We start from the raw sequence: 21067 nt of genomic DNA, 5'->3' as shown, positions 1-21067 counted from the left end.
TTGACCAGCTGGATTGATGGACCAAGGCAAAGGGTATGAGATTCAAAGAGACCAGCTTCTAGGTCCTGAGTTTGGGTCACAACAAGCCCAGGCAGTGCTACAGGCTGGGGGCAGAGTGGCTGGAAAGCTGCCCAGCAGAAAAGGCCCTGGGGGTGCTGGTTGACAGCATCTGAATGTGAGCCAGTGTGTGCCAGCTGGCCAAGAATGCCAGTGAGCATCCTGGCCTGTATCAACATCCTAGCAAGAGTGTGGCCAGCAGGACCATTGTCCCCCTGTGCTGAGCACTGCTGAGCCCACACCTGGAATCCTGTGCTTGGTCCTGAGCCCCTCATGACAAGAAAGACATTGAGGGGCTGGAGCACATCAGATAAGGGCAATGGAGCTGGTGAAGGGTCTGGAGCACAAGTCAGACACAGAGCAGCTGAGGGGGCTGGGGGTGCTTAGCCTGCAGAAAAGGAGGCTCAGGGTGACCTTATTGCTTTCCATAACTCCCTGAAAGGCATTTTAGCAAGGAGAGGGTAGATCTTTTCTCCCATGTAAGAAGTGAAAAAGACAAGAAGAAATGGCCTTAAGCTGCTCCAGAGGAGGTTTAGATTGGATACTAGGGAAAAAATACTTCCCTGAAAGGGTTATCAAACATTTGAACAGGCTGTCCAGGGAGGTGGCTGTGTCACCAGCCCTGGAGGTATTTAAATGACATGTAGATGTGGCACTTAGGGACATGGTTTGGTCATGGACTTGGCAGCGTGGGTTAACTGTGGAATTTTCCAACCTAAATGATTCAATGACTCTATGATTCATCAGCACTTTCATACTCAGAAACTGAAGCAGAGTGATCTTGTTACTTATGGTCAAACTGGAAAGACTGATCTACTTATGGCCAAACAAGAAATCCAAACCAAAAGCAAAATATTGCCACCTGCATCTTAGCTTCTCACCAGAAGAATTAAAAAGACAACAGAAAACAATTTATACTTTGCACTATGATCTATACCTTTCAAAAGACAAAATATTTTAATTTTTATTTTTAAGACAGTATTGACTGTATCATCATATTCCTAGATAGTACAGGATATATTGTATCACAATCCCCAACATCATCTTTACAGCTCCTACTTTTACTGCTTGTGAATTCCAGCAACTCTTATTCTGACCCCATGCTATTAAAAGATTGAATTAATCATTCCATCTTGCTCACAGCACAGATGGACAGATACAGTTGGGCAACCAATACATTGGGAAAGTCGATTCTTTAAATATTCCCTTACTATATTATATTATATTCTGGGAATATGAGGGGTGTGTGTGTGTGTGTGTGAAGGAAAAAAAACATTGGAAAGATCATTAAGAGTAGTTTAAACTGCATCTCCTCTCTTCCCAGAGACAGAGAATGTGATTTCCATATCCCAATCAAGCTTAAGAGCATCCAGCTGAAGGTCACATTCTGATCTGCCTCTTCCAGCTGACAAAAATGCTCTGCTGCCACTCAAACAGTCTCCTCTGCTTCCCATGGCTTCAGGGTGACAGTATTTCCATCAAATAAGTAAGCAGAAGTCACGAGTTGGTATACAGAATTTAAAAGGTAATTGAAAGTTTCTGGAGTAGTTCACTTCAGAACACTGCAATCACTTGTGAACTGAAGTGCTTGTTATCATATACAAAGCTCTAGTAATTAGAATCAGGAAGAGAGGTACAAGGTGATTAGAGAATATTGGGAAAAATCTAGTTAACAGGAAACATAGCACATACACCAATCAGTACTAAAAATTTCCCCGAGATACCTGCAATTTATTAAAATACAAAATGCTAAAAAGCACATTTCCATATTATTAAAATTTTTTGAAGCAAATCAGAAGCCATTACAGCATTGACATTAATGTGAGATTAACCTCAGATGCTACTCACTCAATAAAACCATAGAAAATAATCTCAACATCCCTTCCTGTCCCTCTCTGCCCTGCTTCCACATCCTTCAGAGCCACCCCTGGCCAGCCCCTTTATGTCTTTGTCTGGCTGGCACCTGGAGAGGAGCCAGGGCAGGGGCAGGAGCTGCGTGTGGATGGTGACTCCCAGAGGTGCCGCCCGGTGAACAGCCCAAAGCAGTGGCAAGCAGGGCTCACTGTGGAAGCAGAGCAGGCCAGTGAGGGGCACACTCACGGCTGCACAGCCCCAGAGGTGCTGCCTCTGCAGGGCAGTGCCCCACACTGATGCCCCAGCTGCACCAGGCTGCCCAACCCCTGCTGCCACCCTCCCAGGGCCATCACCCAACCTCCAGCAGGAAAAATCCCTGGTGGAACTGAACTTTGAGGGGGTTTTTTATTTTAAAAGATATTTTTTATATATTTTAAAAGATTTTTTATATTTTTATTTTTAGAATTTTTTATGTATATTTTTTATATTTTTTTTAAAGATAGTTTTGCTGAAGCCCCTGAGCCTCTGGATGGAGCTCAATTTCGTACTCAAAACTACTTAAAAATCAGTTTTAACTTGAAATGAGAAAGTACAAAGAGCATGCACATATTTTGTCTTCAAGACAGCTACAATATTTGTGTTCCAAATATGGAATTTCATTCATTCGTCTCTTCTTTGATAACACAAGCAGGTCAGGGGTTTCAAATGGAGTATGAATGTGCAAGAAAAAGTATGATGTGCAATGGAGTATGAATGTACAGAAAGGTCCAGACTATACTACATACAAAATTTCCTAACTGTGTCTCAACAGTCCTTTACTAGGAAAAATCTGATTTATTTTCAAAATTCTCTTTCTCAACACATGCTGGAGTGATCTTACACTCATGGATATTCTTTCAATTTTCATCTTTCTTGTTCCTCATAAAATATGCACTGAAGTTTTCACAGGAAAACAACTACTTTGCAATAAAGACAGCTAATTGTTTGGAATTTTTTTTTTAATTAGATGTTTTTATTCTTCAGTGAAAAACTTAATCTTGAATGAAATTGTATAGCCCATCAATCTAGAGCAGATTCACTAGACTTAGGGAATTAGTTAACTTAGAAGAACAGCTACTGTGCATGGTCTATAATTGCTCTTCATCAAAATTGTCAAAGATTTTTAATATGCAGTTACCACACAGATTAAAAGCTGTTAAAGTATGTCTCCATTTAAGAGGCCATCATTCCACAGTGTCATTATCTGCTATTAATATTTCAATTAGAGAGCATCACATGCTCCTTTGAAGAAATGTGCAACTACTCACAAAACAAGTCCCATTATTGATAATGCTCCAGGAGTATGACACAAACATCCTATTTTTGTTCCTACATTTAATTACCTTCTATAAATAACTTGCCAAAATTTTAAGGGATTAGCTCCTTTCATATAGCAATATGCATTTGTGTTGACGAACACCTTCCAACCATTCTGCTCCTAAGAAGGGAGGTGACAGCTACAGGAATTATACTGGCCCCTCTGCAGAGCCCCTTTGCAACCTCCCTCTTCAACCAGGTGGTCAAACAGGCTGATACATCACAGTGCACCATGTCAGTCCTTCTCAGGACATCAGCCAGAACTGCCAGAACTTTTCAGGCATCACTGGTAGTATAAACAGGCTTCATGCCTGCCTTTTTTTTTTTTTTTTTTCTACCTGACCAGAGGATTTAGCTCAAATGTTACAGCTCTGCAACAGCCAGTTTGGTGTGCAATATTTTTCAAGGCATGATTCCTTTCTCTTTCCTGAGAATAAAAACAAAACAAAACAAAACACTTTCTTTACTATAACAAATCTTATAGTCCTATTTTCATCATACCAAGCTGATCATCAGTTTCCAGTAAAGCTGATACCTGGAGCTACCTCTCAAAGGTGAAGGCATTGGAACAGGATGCCCAGAGAATTGTTCAAAAAACATGAGGATGTGGCACTTAGAGACATGGTATGCTGGTGAACATGGTGGTGCTGGGTTTATGTTTGGACTTGATGATCTTGTAGGTCTCTTCCAACCTAAATGACACTATGATTTTAAGACAATAGACAGCACTTGCATTCCACCTCACACTCAACAGCAAAAAAGTTATAGCTGTATTTAATTTCTGTTGAGTGCTAAATAATTAAAAAAATTTGAATGAAGCATTCTTTTTAAGAAGCATAAAGGAATTCAGCAATGTAAACATATCAAGGGGAGGAAAGAAAAGAACTTGAGGAATAAAAGCCCAAGAGCTTGCACTGGCTTGTTTGGCAGCTCTCTGCTGTTTCCAATACTTTTCTCTCTAGGCCTTTTCCATAAATATACAAGGCATTTGAAACGCATGTGTTACCCTGTGCACCGACTTCTAGGTGATTTGAAGGATATGACCTAAAATGCAATTTCTATTCCAGACTCCATCCTTACATCTCCATCAGTGCCCTGTAACACACAGTGTAAACAGCAGCCCACTCACACTCGGTTCTCTGGTGGGGCTTTGCCGCCAGTTTGCACCCCTCCCAGAAAAAATCCTCCTGATACAGAAGGTAAAAGGTGAACAGTTCCTTGCAAGAAGAGAAAAGTGAACCTCTGCCAACTCTGCAAGCTGCACCAGCAGCTTCTGTAGCCCTTACATCAGCATTTCTTTTGTTATTGCACTCGAAGCTTTGCAACTATCCACACAGAAAATCCAGCAGTGCTGAGGGTCACACACCTTCATCTTGGCCACAGTACCACCTCCCTCCCAAGGCACGCTAAGACACTTGGACAACATGCCTGTGACCAGTGCTGCTGCTGTCCCAGAAAAGCCCAAACTCTGCTTCAGGCAGTTACCAGCATTCTCTGCTTTTGCTTGGGAAAACAGAAAACATTATCTGACCGAATAATCTGTTCTGCAAGTGCTGTCCTGCCAATCTTTGTGGTAACTTTACAGGGCAGTGCTTTGCCCAGCATGGAGTACTCCAGCACAGCCAGCCCCACGCAGGTTTATCCTGGAGGAGAGAAGTGTTCAAGTTGAAAACTAGTAGTTGCAGTCAAATGTGAGGCACACGGGAGCACTGTCAGAACAAAGAGGGACATCCAGAGCTACTCACCAGGATGGCATCACCTACACTCCTGTGACAGCAGTGACATTTCTCTAGGGAGCACAGGCACTTTGGCAGCCCTTTATTTACTCAGCCCTTTTTGTAGTTAAAAATGTCAGAGACCAGGCAGGAAGAAGAGGTCTCAGCATCTCCCCCTCCAAGCTGCCATGTGCCCAGCCAGAGCAGCACACTGTGAAGCCACTTTGACACGGACCCTGATGCTTTTGCAAGGAATAGATCACACCTGCAGAGAGGCTGCTGTCAGAAAAGTCAGACACATGCCAGACACATGCTGCCCAGAGAGCCACCCAGCCTCGGTCCCTGTCCCCACAGCCCTCAGCAAAACCACGTGCTAGCCATCAGCCAGACCAAACTTGCAAGACCACTTGGTTCTTTACAGCCAAGGGTGGCAGCTTGGAAGAATCTGGACTGAAAAAACTGGACTTCATTGCTAAATTGAAATAATTTTCTGTATACATACGTGGGTATGTATATGTTTTTTCTTCTTTAGGGAAGAAAACAAATACTTTGATAATTGGATTAGAAGACTGGGAAGAAATAACGGTTTTCACTTGTGCCTCACTAGAATACTTTATGACTAGTATTAATGAGTAAATATTGAGGAAAAAATAAATCACTCTGAAAATTGATGTGGAAGAGATGGATAGAAGATACAGTTAATAGCAAAAATCCCATTAAAGGTCATTATATTAGAGCATACACTAGTAAGTCCATATGCCACTGTGTAGTACAACCTTAACAGAGCCATGCTTAAGCTGAAGTCCAGGCCTCAACATTGCCCACCTATTTTGTTGTTTTACATCCTTTCCTATACCTTCAAATATCCCTTTCTTCCTTGGAGTGCATACACATAATGTCTTCAATAGACTGACTCCAAAAAGGAACCCATGAGGACCACAGGAAGAGTACATGCCTACAACCCAGTGCAAGGAACTCTGCTAGCACCTAAGCACTACTAATGGCAGCGTTTGCAGCTCTTGACACTTGCTTCTGACTCAGATTAGTTGGTCTTCAAATATCTGTATCATACAATTAGAAAGTACAGCATCATCAAGAGAACATGGATTTTGCATTTCTTGACCTTTTTCCCACTAATTTTCAGCAGACTATTTAATGTTAAAATTATACATTGTGAAATGTGGTGATTCCAGCTGAGAATGCACAAGTAAGGCTGGCATATATAGGTAGTGGTATTAATTAGCATGAAAACACTCCAGCCAGCAGGATAGGTGATATCTGCATTCACCTGGATGACTTTATTCATTAGCACGATGTTCTTTTGGGAAAATATGTCCAAGAAAAGTCCTTTTACCTCAGCTATAAGAAGTGCTTCATAGCACAAATGTCCCATTTCTAGTTACCAGTTAGTTATCTAGTTAGTCATAGTTAGATGCCACAAAGACCACAGTTACTGCTCTGCAGGCACTATGTTCACTGGGATACATTCAGTAGAAAAATTACAAGCTTCATCACTGAGTCAGTCCTGGTCTGCAGAAAGTATAGTGCCAGTAAGGTTTTGTTTACAAAGTCCTTTCATTCTGTGTAATTCTCAGACTATTGCAGATTTCATATGCCATTTGCTGTGGTACCACTGAACTTTTTTTAAAGAATGAGGTCTGACTCCAACTCCTCTGTAATTTCCTCAGTTGGGACTGGTTGACATGCTTGAGAACTATCTGCTTCTGTTTTAAAAATAACCTTCCTAGAACAGAGTACACCTTGTGGGTTGGCTTTGTAAAGAACACAACTTTGGGGCCATAACCAGCAGTTTTGGTACAAATGGCTAACATGGAGCATCACCTGCCTCCTGCTGCAACACATCGCACCTGGGCAGCCAGAGCTGGCAATCAAACCCTTGCTCACAGCATAGCAGATTAAAATCCTAATCCCAAATTCTTTGAACACTCATAAGGTTCATTAACTTCAGCCCCTGGTATGTACACAAGAGAAGCACCAGCATGAGATGAGAGGTCAGGAGGTGCCAGACCTTTGCTTTGATTTAGTGTGACTTTGTTTCCTCATGCCAGTGAAGTTCATGTCAGAGGGTAACTTGGAGCAGAGTTTACCAGGTGTTTAGTTATATCAACCATGTTACCAGTGTTACCAGTGTGTCAACAAGAAGAAAAAGAAAGGTTTTAACTGTTCCCTCAAACTCCTCCTTCAGAAACAAGTTCAGTGCATTTTTTTGGTCCAACTTTCCTTTTTTTTCTTTACCTCTCCAGGATAATTTAAAATATTGAGCAATGTTAGCAATCATGGTTAGGCATTCCCTCAGACAGCAAAATGTCCATGACCCAGAAAGCATACTCTGGCAGAAAATAGGCATACAACAAAAAGCAGAAGCATATCAGAGCTAAGCACTCTAAATCAGCTTTACACAACTCAGAGGAAGTTTTGGGTAGGATGAGGAATGTCATTTTCGTGCCCAGTTAATGTTCTGTGAAGTATCAAAGCTCTCCTAGCAGAGCACAAATATGATGAAATGAAAACAAATATAATTATTTTATTACAAAATGATGTCACTTTCTTTTTTCTTAAAAGCAATCCTAATGTGAAGCAAAATCTCCCTGCTTTTTTGGTTATCTGCTTTGGGAACCACAGATCTCCAATATATTCTTTCCCTGCTGGCAAAATGCCCATTTGAATCATGCTTTATTCCAACACATCTGCAGCTTTAATGCAGTAATTCAGACAGTATGACAAAGCCACAAACCGAAAATCACTGTCTGTAATGACATCTGTAATTTAGAAACTTTGAGGATAGAAAGCTTGAAAGTGGCAGGCGACAGTTTCTGCAAATACCAAGAGAGGACTGATGTGTGTGTGGGTATGTAACATTCTTTACTCTTAACTGCACAAATCTTGATCCTTGCCCAGTCTGCAAGGCAAGGCACATGTAATCTTAGTGACATGGGTATCAAAGTATTTCCTAAGAATGCATTTTTTGAAAGCATTAAAAGTTTTACCACGACTGAGTTGTATCAGGAATCACACATCAGTGCCCACGGAACTTCAACACTACTCCAGCACTGTGCAAGGGAGCTCCAAGGAAAGCATTCCTGCTGGGACAGTACCTACATGGTCTACGAAAACTGACTTATTACTTAGCTACTACAAAAATATCTCTGAAAATAACATCAGGGGGTCCACTACTTCCACCTGCCTTCCAGCCATGCAAAATGTTAGGAGGCTGCTTCAGCACTCACATCTAAACCAAACAAGACAAGGCCGTTGCACAAGGTTGTGCAACTTGCGCTACACAGGCAGACTCACAGTGCAGTCCACCCAAGCTCCTGCATGACTCAAGACCTTAATCCACCCAACTGCTTTTACTGCTGGTAAAGCTCTTACGTTCCTCAGCTGAGCTCCTACAAGCTCCAGTGCCTTCAGCTGAAGCATAGCTGAGTGGAATTTGGTTAAACAACTCTTTTTAGGATGTAGAGGAACAATTACATTTTCTAGCTCATTTTCTTGAGTTGCAGCATCTCATCATTAGCACCAGAGACGCTAAAGCTAACAGAGTTTGCTCTATCACCTAAACAAGATCTTAGGCCAAATAGCTCCCAAAACTGCAGAGATTAAAAGACTGCAGAAGCTTGAATTTGCACAACCAGACATTGCTTGGCAGAGTGCTGATTTTAAGACAAAGACCATATATCCTTTGCAAAGATACCATCTGCCCATCGTTAGACTCAAATGCACAGATGGAATCCGTCACTTGGCTCTGAAATCCATCACTGCTCCAGCTGCATGAGCACAAAGCAAACACCCAACCTTCCACCTATAAGAGTGTACCCCATTTGCCTCCTTTCCTTTGTTCTACACTAACAAATGAGCCTAAGTTCCTGTTTACTGAGGAAGGAAGATCCACGCAATAGAAATGCTCATTCACATCTGCTGGAAGGGTTGATTTTATGCTTGTAATGACTAAATCATTGAAACTGAAACATCTCACAAGCAGAATAATGACTAAGTAAAATAGTGTCTTTCACTTGTACTCTCACTGAAACACCATGGGTCTGATTCTGTATTGCTATGATGCAGGTAAAGGCACAAAATGACATGCTTACATTTAAGCCTTTTACTCAGAATTTTACCTAAAAATGTAAATATTTGCACTTCACATTCTCCCATATTTGGGCAAAATACAGTTACAATTGCCTCTTTCAACAACAGAATAATTAAGCCTTCCAGCTTATGAATTGTGGGGGAGAATATTTCTCTTACTTCTGAAGCTCACCTGCACTTGGGACTGAAGAGTTCTGACAGCTTTTTTAGACAGAATAATTCTATGGATACTAACCTTGGAAGCACAATGGAAGACAAAATGTACATGTAAAACAAAAAATTGTGGTTTGTATTTCATACACAGTCCACACAGTCCACCTCAAGATATCATTATTTGAAAGATATTAATCTTTCAAATATAATAATATTAATAATATTAATAAAAAGACTTGTGATGCTGGCATTTTTAGAGGATCTGAAGGCAGAGCATACAAAATGGATTGCTTTTGGAGATAAGGTCCGTAAATCTGTATTTAGACACCTAAGTCAAGGAGTTAGTGTGTAGACTCTGCAGACTCCTTTTAAGGCCACATTTTGTATCATTTTAATCTTAGCCTAAATATAAATATAAAATGAACAAATCCTTTTGTAGCCCTGGTGTTTGAACTTATCACCCGGCAGTGTCACCTTCTGCACAATCTTCTTCTAGGGGTGGCCAGTTAGCTCAGAGTAGAAGCAGAATCATAGCAAAAGCGGTGGCCCATCCCCTTCCTTCAGGCATGTGCAGACCAGAAAGCAGCCCCAGCAACACAAAAACACAAGGAAAACACTCTGGAGGAATCTGTTTTTCCTTCTGTGGAGCACAGCAGCTTTCCTAAACAGCCTAGGGAAAAGGCAGAAGTGCAGCCAACAGATCAACTTTGTGACTGAGCTGCTCCCCTCACTGCAGGGAAGAGCTGTCTCTGGGATAAAATAAGAATGTTATCTTCCATCAGCTCTAGCATGCATTGCCAAAAAAGGCACAAAAAGCCTATTGCAATGGTCTTAACAACTGGCAAATAGTTTCATGTATTATCTCTGAATTTATCTCTCTAAAAAGAACTGTGAAATCCTCGTGAACACTGATGAAGGGGAGGTGGGGTGGTGTGGGCAGAGCATGCGCAAGGACGTTTGTATACAAGACTACAGCAGAACTTGTTCATGTGAGCACTTTAAGCCTACTTGGGCATTGAGTCATACCTTCAGATACAACACACACAAGGTTGTGCTTTTCTCACTTCACTTCTCTGAGCAGGTACACAGGAATTTCTGAGCAGCAATGCCAGTCTCGTGTTCTCAAGACCACGGGGTAAATGCTGTTTTATCCTCAATCCAGTGCTCATTCAAACCAGGCAGCAAATCATTAACAGTGCAGGTGAACTTCTGCCTGCATTCACCAAGGCTTGAAAACATGCAGGTCACACTCTCCTGTTCGTACACTTGGAATACAAGAGGCACACAGCAAATAACACAGCAAAGAGCAGCACCAACATACTTGCTGCCTGCACAGGAAATAAAGTGGGGCTTAGGAGGAGGGCCAAAAGGGATACATGCTCCACTCATCCACAAGACTGGCTTTCTCACCACAGCACTCACTCCCTTGGGACCTGAAAGATTTATCATCAGTAGCAAGTTCTTGGACTGCGTGTGAATGTTTATCTATGTAGATCAATGTGTCAAAATATCATCCAGAAACAGTCCCTTCAGCCCACACTCCCACAGGCTGGAGTCCAGGTCACAGTAAGAGCTTGAATCTCCCTTTTTCTCCAATACCTCATTAACGAGAACTCCTCCCTGGCCATTTGGGAGTGCAGGAGCTTTTTGAAGTTAACAGAGCTCATTGCCAGCAGCATGTGAACACCAAGAAGTGTGTAAAACAATTGTTTTACAGCATTCTTAAATGTCAGACTACAGGAAGGTTAGCCATTTAGCATTTTTAAATGCTATCAAGATTTTTGGACAGGAATTGGAGACTCCTGATAAAATTTCAGTGTTTTCCCTAGATGGACCCACTTCCTATCTGTTCCCATAAGTAAAGCAACACCACTTTCCCCATTTGTTATTAAATTCCTTCTGTTCATATAAGTTCTTCTGTGTGCTCAAGAAACTTTTATTTGGTGCCAAACCACTGAGTGCATCCTAGAGCACAAACTCACACCAAACTGCACTAACGCCCATAAAACAGAACTGTGCATTGCTTGCAAAAACACTTAACTTTTCTTTCACACACACACATCAGAAGGTTGTTTATGTGAAGATGAAGGCTTCCCTTGAAGCCCAGCATTCACAATATGGGACAGGATGTTTCTGGCATGAGCTCTCCTGATGCTGACTTGACATCTTCCTTGTTATGACTGCAAATTCCTATCACTGTAAACCTATCTAATGACTCGTGAGAAAAAAAAACAAACAGAAAAAGCAAAAAGAAAGAAAAAGAGAATGAAACCCTTTCAATTGCAGTGTCTGTAGACACAGTGATACACAAAATGTCTCAAATTTAAAAGCAAAACAGTATCCACTGAGAAATAAAAAAATGAGTGAGTTTTTCATTCCTAACTGCAAGTATTTGGGGACAATGAACAGACAGAATATTGTATGTAATCAAAAAAACTGCCTTTTTAAAAATAACCTTATTCTGCATTGTTTGGGGAAGCACTGTTGAACATGACATCATGCACATGCAGCTATGGACAAATACAGCCATATTTTCAGTGAACTAAGCAAAACAAAGGGATTAATTCTCTACAGATATATCTAAATTATCAGGCTATCACACTTTTACAGATGCATTTTAATTATCTCCTTCCTAAGAGTGTTAAAAAAGACAACATTTCCCACTTATTTCAAATGAAAGTATCCCCTCCTGTCTCTTATACTTAAAAACAGGACTGCCCTACTACTTCTGATAGCTGAATCTTGGTGTACTTCTGACCATGGCATTTATTCCAGGAAAAGCATTCTAAATGTTATCCCCAAAATATCTATCAAATAGGAATGGAAGCTTTACTGTCTACATAAAATATTTATGTAAATGTCACAGAACCCTCTTTTCTGTCAGTATTAAACACATAGCTACTTGAATAATCACAAAATTTCCCAGGTAGAGCTTCAGCCCAGAGAACAAACCAGTATCTTATTACAATATTTACCTTAAACCCCTATCTAAGGCCAGCAGCACAGATATTATTCCTACCCTGACATGCTTATTATGCCTTTGGCTCTGAGTGCAGTTTGCTAGCTGTGCTGAGCTCAATTCCCAGCATATTCCCTTACACAGGCAATTTTGGTCCAATTGAGCCATGTGTCCCAGTGTACAACACTGTGGGGAGAGGAAGCACCTGCTCTGCCTTTTCACACCACGGCAAAGGTGCTGTAGCTGCCATGGACTGGAGTAAGAACCTAGTTTAAACCCTTTTTAAAGGGAATTTTATCTGCTCTCGAAGAAGTCTCTCTACAAGAGAAGAAGCTGGAGTTTGCCTCCCTGCTGCTTCCACCCAGCATTCTGCCCAGGCAGGGCCAGGGAGAGGGACAGAGGATTTGGCAAACTCAAGTCACTGGAAATAAGTAATTGTGATGCAAGGCAACCAGCACACGTGTGCAGCAGGTAACAGTCTTTTCAAAACCTCTGAAAAAAAGTTACATCTGATCATCATTTCAAAGCACTGCAGATGGCAGCATCACTTCTGTGATCTTGTGGCAGCAAGAGAAATCAATACCACTCAGTGTGGAAGTGTCAGCAGAAATGCTCAAAAATTTTAATATTTTAACAATTCCAGGTTCTGAGGGACTCTTATTTGAAAATATTTGCTGCAACAGCCTCTGAATTTTTAAAAACATATAAATCCAACTGTGCTTTTAGAACACATGGTAAGTTCATAAACAGTGGTTAGTTTTTAATTTTTTCAATTTTTTTAATGCTAAACTCAGTTCCTCTGTGGCATTTTAACCCAACTGCAGGGCCACTGAAGGGGCACTGCAACAACAGTAAAAATATATTTAATTGATTTTTATTATTCAATCTAAAGGAAATTTTTATTTAAAAACAACAGCTTTATAAACTGCAACTGCAGAGATGTTTTGAAATTACAGTTTAAATAGTATCATTAAGACATGCTTTACTGATGTGCTCTTAAGGCAGACACAAAATGAAGCTGTATCTTCAACTTCTCTCTACAGCACCAAATGTTACTAAAAAAGCAAAACCAATTTCCGTAATTTCCCTATGTTCCCTAAAAATGTTTTAAATTTAGCAGAACATTAATTTGGAGGAGATAAGGCAAGACAGACCACACAGTCTGGTCCAAAGGGGGAAAAAAAGCCACAAAACTTAAGAGACCACGAGAGCCCTTTCAGCAGAGCTAAAAAGACAGTCTAGACTAGACAATACCACCAGGGCCAGGATCACCAGATCTTCAGAATGACACTCAGAAATGGAGACTATCAAAAGGAGGATGGTGTGCAGACACTAAAATGTAATTTTTCCAGCATGAAGTTTTCTTTACCCAGTTGTCATGGAATATGTAAAATACACTACTTCTGTGTTCATATACATGTATTTCCCCTCCTTCAGAAATGATGTCCTCAAGTAGACCCTTCTTTTTAAGCTGGACAAAAATCAAGAACTACACATGACTTTTAAGTTTTCAGAAGTCCTAAAAAATATTATAAATAACCAATTTGTGTTTCTTTTGCTTTTAATATTCCTGCCTGCTTACAAATGCCCCCATAAAGCTAATTGGACACCATGACATTGGTTAAAGAAAATGCTTGAAATTAATCTAACAGACTGCTGCAATAGAAACTTAGAACCATACACCCTTTCCATAAATAATACAGAACTTTATTGCCCTCCTTTAAACCAAAGCACTTCAGACATTGTTTGCTGGAAAAATTCCCCTTTTCAACTTCAGTATGGTTCAGGTTTTCTTTGTCTTCTCATAATCTCTGATGGCAGAGGGAGGTGAAATTCGTGCAAGAGTTGGTCAGAAACCCCAAACTCCCTTTAGTTATATTGTTACCCCAAGAAATATCACGTAGCCCACTGAGTTTTAATACTGAATTGGCAATACCGAGTTGGTGACAGGGCAATTCTTCTTTTGACACAAAGAAGGAACTTTGAGACCCTGTTCAAAAATTCACTTTTTTAGCATGAAAGTACTCAAAAGCTGAAGTTTGTTCCTCTATTGTCCCTCCAAAAAGATGTCTCACCTGTACTGAAAGGGAAAGGTTAGGTTATGGATTCAAAGAAGCTGTCAAGAAACACAAAGTTGACTTAAAAGTGTTATTAGGAAATTGTTATGGGCCCACTGTTAGCAGCAACATGAGGGTTAACTCAATTTGTAGCAGTATTTAAAACAGCTTTGGAACTTTCCTCCTCCACCCAACTAAACAACAGAAAATCTTGTCAATAAATGAAAAACACCACACGTATTTAAGTGAGAGAAACCATCTAAACTTTCAATATTTTTCATCCTCATTTTTTTTAATCCAAAAGATTTGTACAGCATTTTTAAAAAATAACTTACAGGATCAAAAGGAAAATAAATGCATAGCTTTAAATCCTCAGAATACAACCTCCCCCTATTGCGGAAGAGTTCAAAGTCATAAAGTGCTGTAGATATGACCACACATCAGACAAATAATCTAGTAACTAACTTATTTTTCTGGTTTATTTAACAGTATTCCAGGTTTAGAACATTAAATAAAAAAAATCTCACAGACAATGGGTAAGAGTAACAATGGTTTTGCTTTTTTTTTCTTTTTCTTCTCCTTTTTTTCAAAGAATGCTGAGACACATCAATTGAACCAACTACAATTTTATTTTGGATACCAAAAAATAAAAAGAAGCTGGAAGGAAGAGAGTAGTGCATTGCACTGATCTCAGTAAAACTCCTTGTAAGCGTCACTGTTTATGTGCAGCCCTAGGAGGATGAAGATGGACACAATGCTGCCAACAGGGGAAGGCCAAGTGCAGACCAAGGGTGCTCTGGGCTTTGCCTTGATTGTGAGGGCACAGCTTCAAATTCTGCTCACGTAAGACAAGATTCACACCAGCATTTGTGCAGGTCCTGGAGGGAGGGCTTGCAGTGGTGCGAACAGCTCCTGCAAGTGATGACCGCAAAAATCAAGAGCTCTTCCTGGCAGACTGCTGGGGTGTCACAGGAGCTCAGGTACCTCACTCCCTTCCATAATTTGATTTTGTTGCCCTCACAGATAGCAGATTTACTTATGGAATTTTAGGCCAAGCCTGCGTTTTTGCGCCTTGGGCAGACATATACATCTCTACAGTGGACATGGAGAGTAGCAACATTCAACAGGATGCACAGTGCATGTACTTTGTATAAGTGCAAATCAGTTTTCAGGGGGCTGGAAAGTGAAACCCCAGGTTTACTAACAGCCAAACACAGGCTGCACCACTCGCTAACTGCATTTTTCCCAGGCTTAAACATTTTTCTATATGTAGTTGCAAGTACTTCAGTGTTCTTTCAGCCTAACCTCTGTCCTTTCCCTTCACTCACTCATCCCTTCCCACCACCTACAAAGAACACAGAGGCCTCAAACTTCCAAAAATTATTAAACCAAACCATAAACAAACCGTTTGGCAATAGATTCAATTCCATCGCCATTCCCATTTTGGTATGTTCCTGCTGTCTGTGCTCTTTTTACAACCCAGTGTCCACAGGTGTCATTGTGATGAAAAAGCCCCAGCTTTCTTCCTCCAGAACAGTAACACATCGATATTGCTCAACGTAGTTGTAGACTAACACCAAAGTGGGGAGGGATGGGGGGGGTGAGACATCAGTAACAGAAATAAAACCCCAAGCAAACCTTGATTGTAACTGGAAAATGCCAAGAGTTCTCCACTGCATCTCAGAAAAAAAAGCTGGTGCATCCTATTTTGTGTCTAGCATGTGTCTAGCATGAACTCTGATCCCATTTATGACCTGCAGTATTTCATAAGAGATTTTGGGGGGGAGGGGGAAATCTCAGGTTGGTTTCTTTTTTGTCAAGTTCTCAAAGGGGCTTAAAACACTTAAGCTCAGAGACACAAAGTGAGTAGTTACAATACACAACTAATCAGAAACAGTACTCAAACATTAGACTGGATAGGACTGAAGTCCACTCTACAAACTGAATTAAAAAGAGACAGGTGAAAAAAGTTTTTAAGTGCTAACATAACAAAAAACAATTTTAAAGATTCACTAAATACATGTGAGGAAATTCAGGGGTCCCCTTCTTTTAAATATATTTACATAACATTAAAGCTTTTTATTTTGTTTTCTTGCCAACAAAATTTTCAAGCTACCCTGGGCAAAGTCCCCATTAAATGAAGAGGTTAAGGATTTTATAACACAGATAAACCATTAGACCAGTAGCCTGCGGACGTCTCCCTGCCCTCTCCCCCTCCCTCCCTCACCAAAGAGCTGATGCCTTGCCTGCTACACATCGTGTGGTATCAGCCAGGGCATCGGCACAAGGCAAAGGTAACACAACACTGCCTCGACCCCACACTTGGTTCCCACTTTGCAAAAGCACAAGAGACTACAATCAGGACTTGCTTAGACACAAAGCAAAACAAACAAAAAGACCAATTTTGCCATTTAGCTGCAGTTAAATGGTAAAACTGGACTAATGTGGACACAGCAATACCAGTTTAAGTGTTCAAACCATTTACACTGCACTGGAAAGGAAAATAAATTATCCTGGTATAAATGCATCCACACTACAGCCTATGCCAGCACAGTATCAGTTAAAATAATAACACATCAGTCCCCTAACCAACAGAATTCTACCAGCTGAACTCTACTAGCATAGACCAGACCTAAGACATGAGGTAGTGAAAATCAGGCTCAAGATCTTTTTTCATTCCATAGCAACAATATATTCTAAAAATATTCACTGCTCAGATCTATGGATTTTAAAAACATTTTAAAATCCAAAATTTAAAGCTAGCATCCTGAGTCACACAGGATTTACAAATGGAGGCATAAATTTTAAAAATCTTCCTCAAGGTCCTAACTCAGGAAAATAATTTTATGATAGAAAGCACATAAGCATGTGTTTGTCTCCCACTGAAACAAGTGGAAAGGAAGCACATGGATAAGTGCTTTCTGAAATCTGGGCCACAGTCAGAAATCACGGTCTTTGTAGAATTTATTTCCTCATTCATTTCAGTGCTGTTTGATCACAAGTCATTCATGTTTTAAGACAGTGGGAAAAACACAGACAATGGAAGCTAAATCAAGTTTGTTACAACTGTTCAATATTTACAGCATTCATAGCATACAACAAAAGAATTTTTGGTAACTTAAGACAAATACCTCTTTTCTTTGTCATTAAATGTACCGCAGCAGTCCTGTCAAACAAACCCACTGTCTCGAATATTAAAGAAACTGTTGTTTATGTTTACTGAGTCATTTAAATTAAAAATCTGTTCCTGTTCCAAACCCCACTCTCCTTCATCTTCATCCTCCGGTTCTGCCTCAGACCCATTGCGACTGTTTTCATACAAAAAGATCTGCTCATCCACGTGAGCCGGGGCTAACCGGTTTCTCTTTGCACTCACTACATTAGCAGAAGAGCCAAAAAGGCGTTCAGGGAAGACCCTTGTGGCCAGAATACACCAGTATTTTTGAAGAACCTTTGGTAAAACTGGAAACAGTGCTAGTCTGTCAGACCACCACTTCAATGGGTCTTCATTCAAACCAAGGACCTTTTGTGACTTGAAGTTGCTCAACTCCTCAACGATTTGGGCATGCCATTCCTCCTGGTCTTCCACGCCTCCTGTCTGGCAAAAGATCTCTGCAAGCATGTTGTTGATGACACTGGTAGGAGGAGGAGTAGAGGAGATTATGATTTTTTTCATAGGGGGCTCTTCTGAAACAGTGAAGAATTTCTCCTCAGTTCTAAAACTATTTTCTTTTACTTTCTCCAGCAGGCTTTTTGCTTCTTCCACCACTCTGTTTTCCACCTGCTGCCTCTCAAAGGCTGAAAGAAAAGGCAGTTTCTTGTAGCGGGGATCCAAGAAAGTTGCAACATTGAGAAACATGTCTATCTCAGGTGTGTGCTGGTAGGTGGTTGACAACTCTTTAGCAATCACCTCCTTTGCCATGCTGATTTCTTTCAAATCGTTCTCTTTGATGTTCAGAGTGGTATTCAGAAGCATGTGGAGAAGTGGCTTTACCATACTTATCGTCGGGTACTTTGAAGCAGACATCATCTCAGCAACCTGCTTGAAAGGCTGGAGCAGCTCCACCAGCCCTTCGATTGTATTCCACTCACTGGATTCCAGCATGAGGTGGTGGTTGTTGCTGTCCTCCACGAGAACAGCCGCAATGACAAACTGCTGCTCCTTGAGGCGCTGCAGCATAGCGAGCGTGCTTCCCCACCAGGAAACACGGTCGCTTACCAGCATGCAGTGGAGAATATTCTGCTGCTTCTGCTTTTCGCTCAGCATGTACATGGCGACCGTAGACTGCTGAAAATACTCCACCAGCTTTCGGCACCTGGCAAGAAGGTTGCAGAGTTTGGGGAGCTGAAAAGCTTGTTGTATTCCTGCGTTAAAAGTGTGCCCCAAGCAAGGCATCTGTACGGGAATATCTAAGAGAGAGCAAGCTTTTACAATGTCTTTACTGTAATCTGTCGTAGCACCAAAGACTTTTGTATTGATCCCCCACTCAATGAATGTTTCATAAAGGACTCGTGTAATGGTCTCTGCAGTGTTATCCTCCGGCACTTCGAACGTTTTCAAACACCGTGAGTTCACAGCCAGGCAGTTGGCAGGACTGCTGCTGAGAAAGTGAACTGCCACAGTTACATATGACCTGTTCTGGTTTTCACTCCTCCACATGTCCGTGGATATGCCACACCAGAGAACCTCAGTGAGCTCTTTCAGCACAATTTCTCTAATAGCACTGTACTTTTCAGGAATTGCTTTTGTACAGAAGTACTTCCGGCTCGGAAGTTCATACCTGGGGTCCGCTGTTCTCAAGAGGGCCTTGAAGGTAGGTTCATCGACGATGGAGGCTGGATACATGCCCTCACAAATTAAGCTGATGACTGCAGATGTCAGTTCCTGATGTTTTTTGTTTTCGTAGTTCTGGTAGGTCTTCATGATGAGGCTATCTTGAACAACCTGCTGTGATGACTCCGGCTTGATTTTTGAAAATGCTGTGGCAAAGGCTTCCCTCATTTGCTCAGTGTTGCTTTTCACAAACTCACAGAATTCATCGGGGTGGTTCTTTTCAAGGTGGTAGGAAAGGTTGGACGTGTTTCCTGAATAGGCAATCTGTGCCATGCAAATCCGGCAGTAGATCTTCTTCCACTGTAATATGCATCCTTCTGCATTGGTATCAAACCCAAAGTACTTCCACACTTTACTCTTTGCTCTCGGGTGAGCCACTAACTTTAGGTCTGATGGGGAACCTTCTAAACTTTTATTCTCCATTGCTTCTTGGCCACCGTCCCACCTTTTGATCCTTCACTCATTAATGAGTACCTGATAAAGGCAGTAAGATAAAGATACAATGAGAAAGCACAAGTTTGACCACACTCAACTATGTGAAATCAGCGTTTCTGTGAATGTATCAAGAAACCTACTCACTAATTACGTTTGTAAATTTAAAGACGAAATTTGCAGCAAGTGTGATCTATAAGAAGCCCACTGGATTGTCAAAAATTAAAAGGGGTTTTAATAGATCTTATTCTACGTGAAACTGAGCTAAAAGACCCGAGTAAGTATTTTTTTTGGAATTTCATAATTCTGGGTAGAGAAAGCCTAAGTACCACCACAGACTTGATAAATTACTGTCACAAGAATTGGTCATCTGCTATAGCATTTTCCTGCCTCTTAATTTAGAACTAGATCAACATCCTCTTGCCAAAGAATTACTAAACTTTGTTGTTAACATTTATTTCAACTGAAACCTGATAGTGAAGGAGCAAAGGTTTTCTTATTTGTTTATTTTGAAAGAAGTTTTGTAAGCTTGATCAAATTGTTCCAGCTTTCCCTTTAAAAAAATTGCAATAAAAAATCTGTAATACAAATTATGGCAATAATCTGCTCCTCTCAAATGCAAAGGTGTTTTCTGACTGAAATAAAAGGAAAAGGAGCTTGAACCTACATGCAGATCAACAATACATGTCTGACACCTTTCCTGTCCTTCTTTTTCTGAAATCAAAGTCATCTCCTGAAGCACTAGCTCACATTTGTGGTTCCTGGAATAACAGTACATAATAATTACAGGAAAAGCAGACAGAAAAGCACTAATAAATGTTATTATCCATATCAGCTGGAAAATCATTTTGCAGCATTTTCTTCAAAAGGCTATAGAAGTTGAGAGGAGATGACACTAGAGATGAGTGCGGTGATAAGGCAAGACTTGGCAATCTGTACCTTGGTATCTGCACAGGAAAACACTTCTTGAGCAGTCACATGCAAGTGCTACTTGAGGCCTACAGTGCCTCTGTGAACAGTGCTGGCAGCTGGCACCCACCCGAGCTGATCTCACTTCACCAAAAAGCCAAGTCACAGCACAGCACAATTGGACTGACACTTCTCTATTTCTTCCACTCCACCGTGACAGCAACAAGCCTTTTTCCAGGGCCTTGGCCAGCATTGAGAAGGAGAAGGAAGACATTAGTTAGACACAGATGCAGCTTCCTTCACAAAAATCCAGAGACAGAGAACAGGAGAGGAACATAAGGAGCATCAGACTGAAAAGAACAGCACTGCTACTTCTCTGCTGCTCGGGAGCTGCACCTGTGCCCAAGCCCAGAAATCCTCAGGTGGTAAGACTGGCTGGTTAGGACAGGAAGAAACAATCCAACTATTTCATATTACTGCGAGGGAATATTTAAAAAAAAAAAAAAAAAAAAAAAAAAAAAAAAAAAAAAAAAAGCATGTGTGCAAGCTTGTCTGGGGTGCTTTCTGCTGTTGCAGAACATTCACAAGAAAAGACAGTTTTCTCTCTGAACTACAGCTGGTATTTTGCAAC

General features: G+C 40.9%; 2 protein-coding genes across 11 annotated transcripts in view; both read right to left on the bottom strand.

Annotated features, from left to right (window-relative positions):
- DHRSX (dehydrogenase/reductase X-linked) overlaps positions 1–21067 on the bottom strand; it is a 161936-nt gene that overhangs the window by 135303 nt on the left and 5566 nt on the right. The window lies entirely within an intron of this gene.
- ZBED1 (zinc finger BED-type containing 1) overlaps positions 17208–21067 on the bottom strand; it is a 50782-nt gene continuing 46922 nt past the window's right edge. For 8 of the 9 annotated variants that reach the window (XM_063149668.1, XM_063149669.1, XM_063149676.1 and 5 more), the window contains one exon: positions 17208–19569. In XM_063149668.1, the coding sequence (XP_063005738.1) occupies positions 17431–19518 (2088 nt within the window). In that variant the 5' untranslated portion in view covers positions 19519–19569 and the 3' untranslated portion in view covers positions 17208–17430. Of the gene's footprint in view, positions 19570–20466; positions 20892–21067 lie in introns of those variants that run through there. The other variant, XM_063149673.1, reaches the window with a different exon arrangement.

The sequence above is a fragment of the Melospiza melodia genome, chromosome 2, assembly GCF_035770615.1.
Source record: "Melospiza melodia melodia isolate bMelMel2 chromosome 2, bMelMel2.pri, whole genome shotgun sequence".
In the NCBI taxonomy this organism is placed as follows: Eukaryota; Metazoa; Chordata; class Aves; order Passeriformes; family Passerellidae; genus Melospiza; species Melospiza melodia.
Note: the sequence above shows the minus strand (reverse complement) of the source record. Positions and strands in the feature narration are given on the sequence as shown.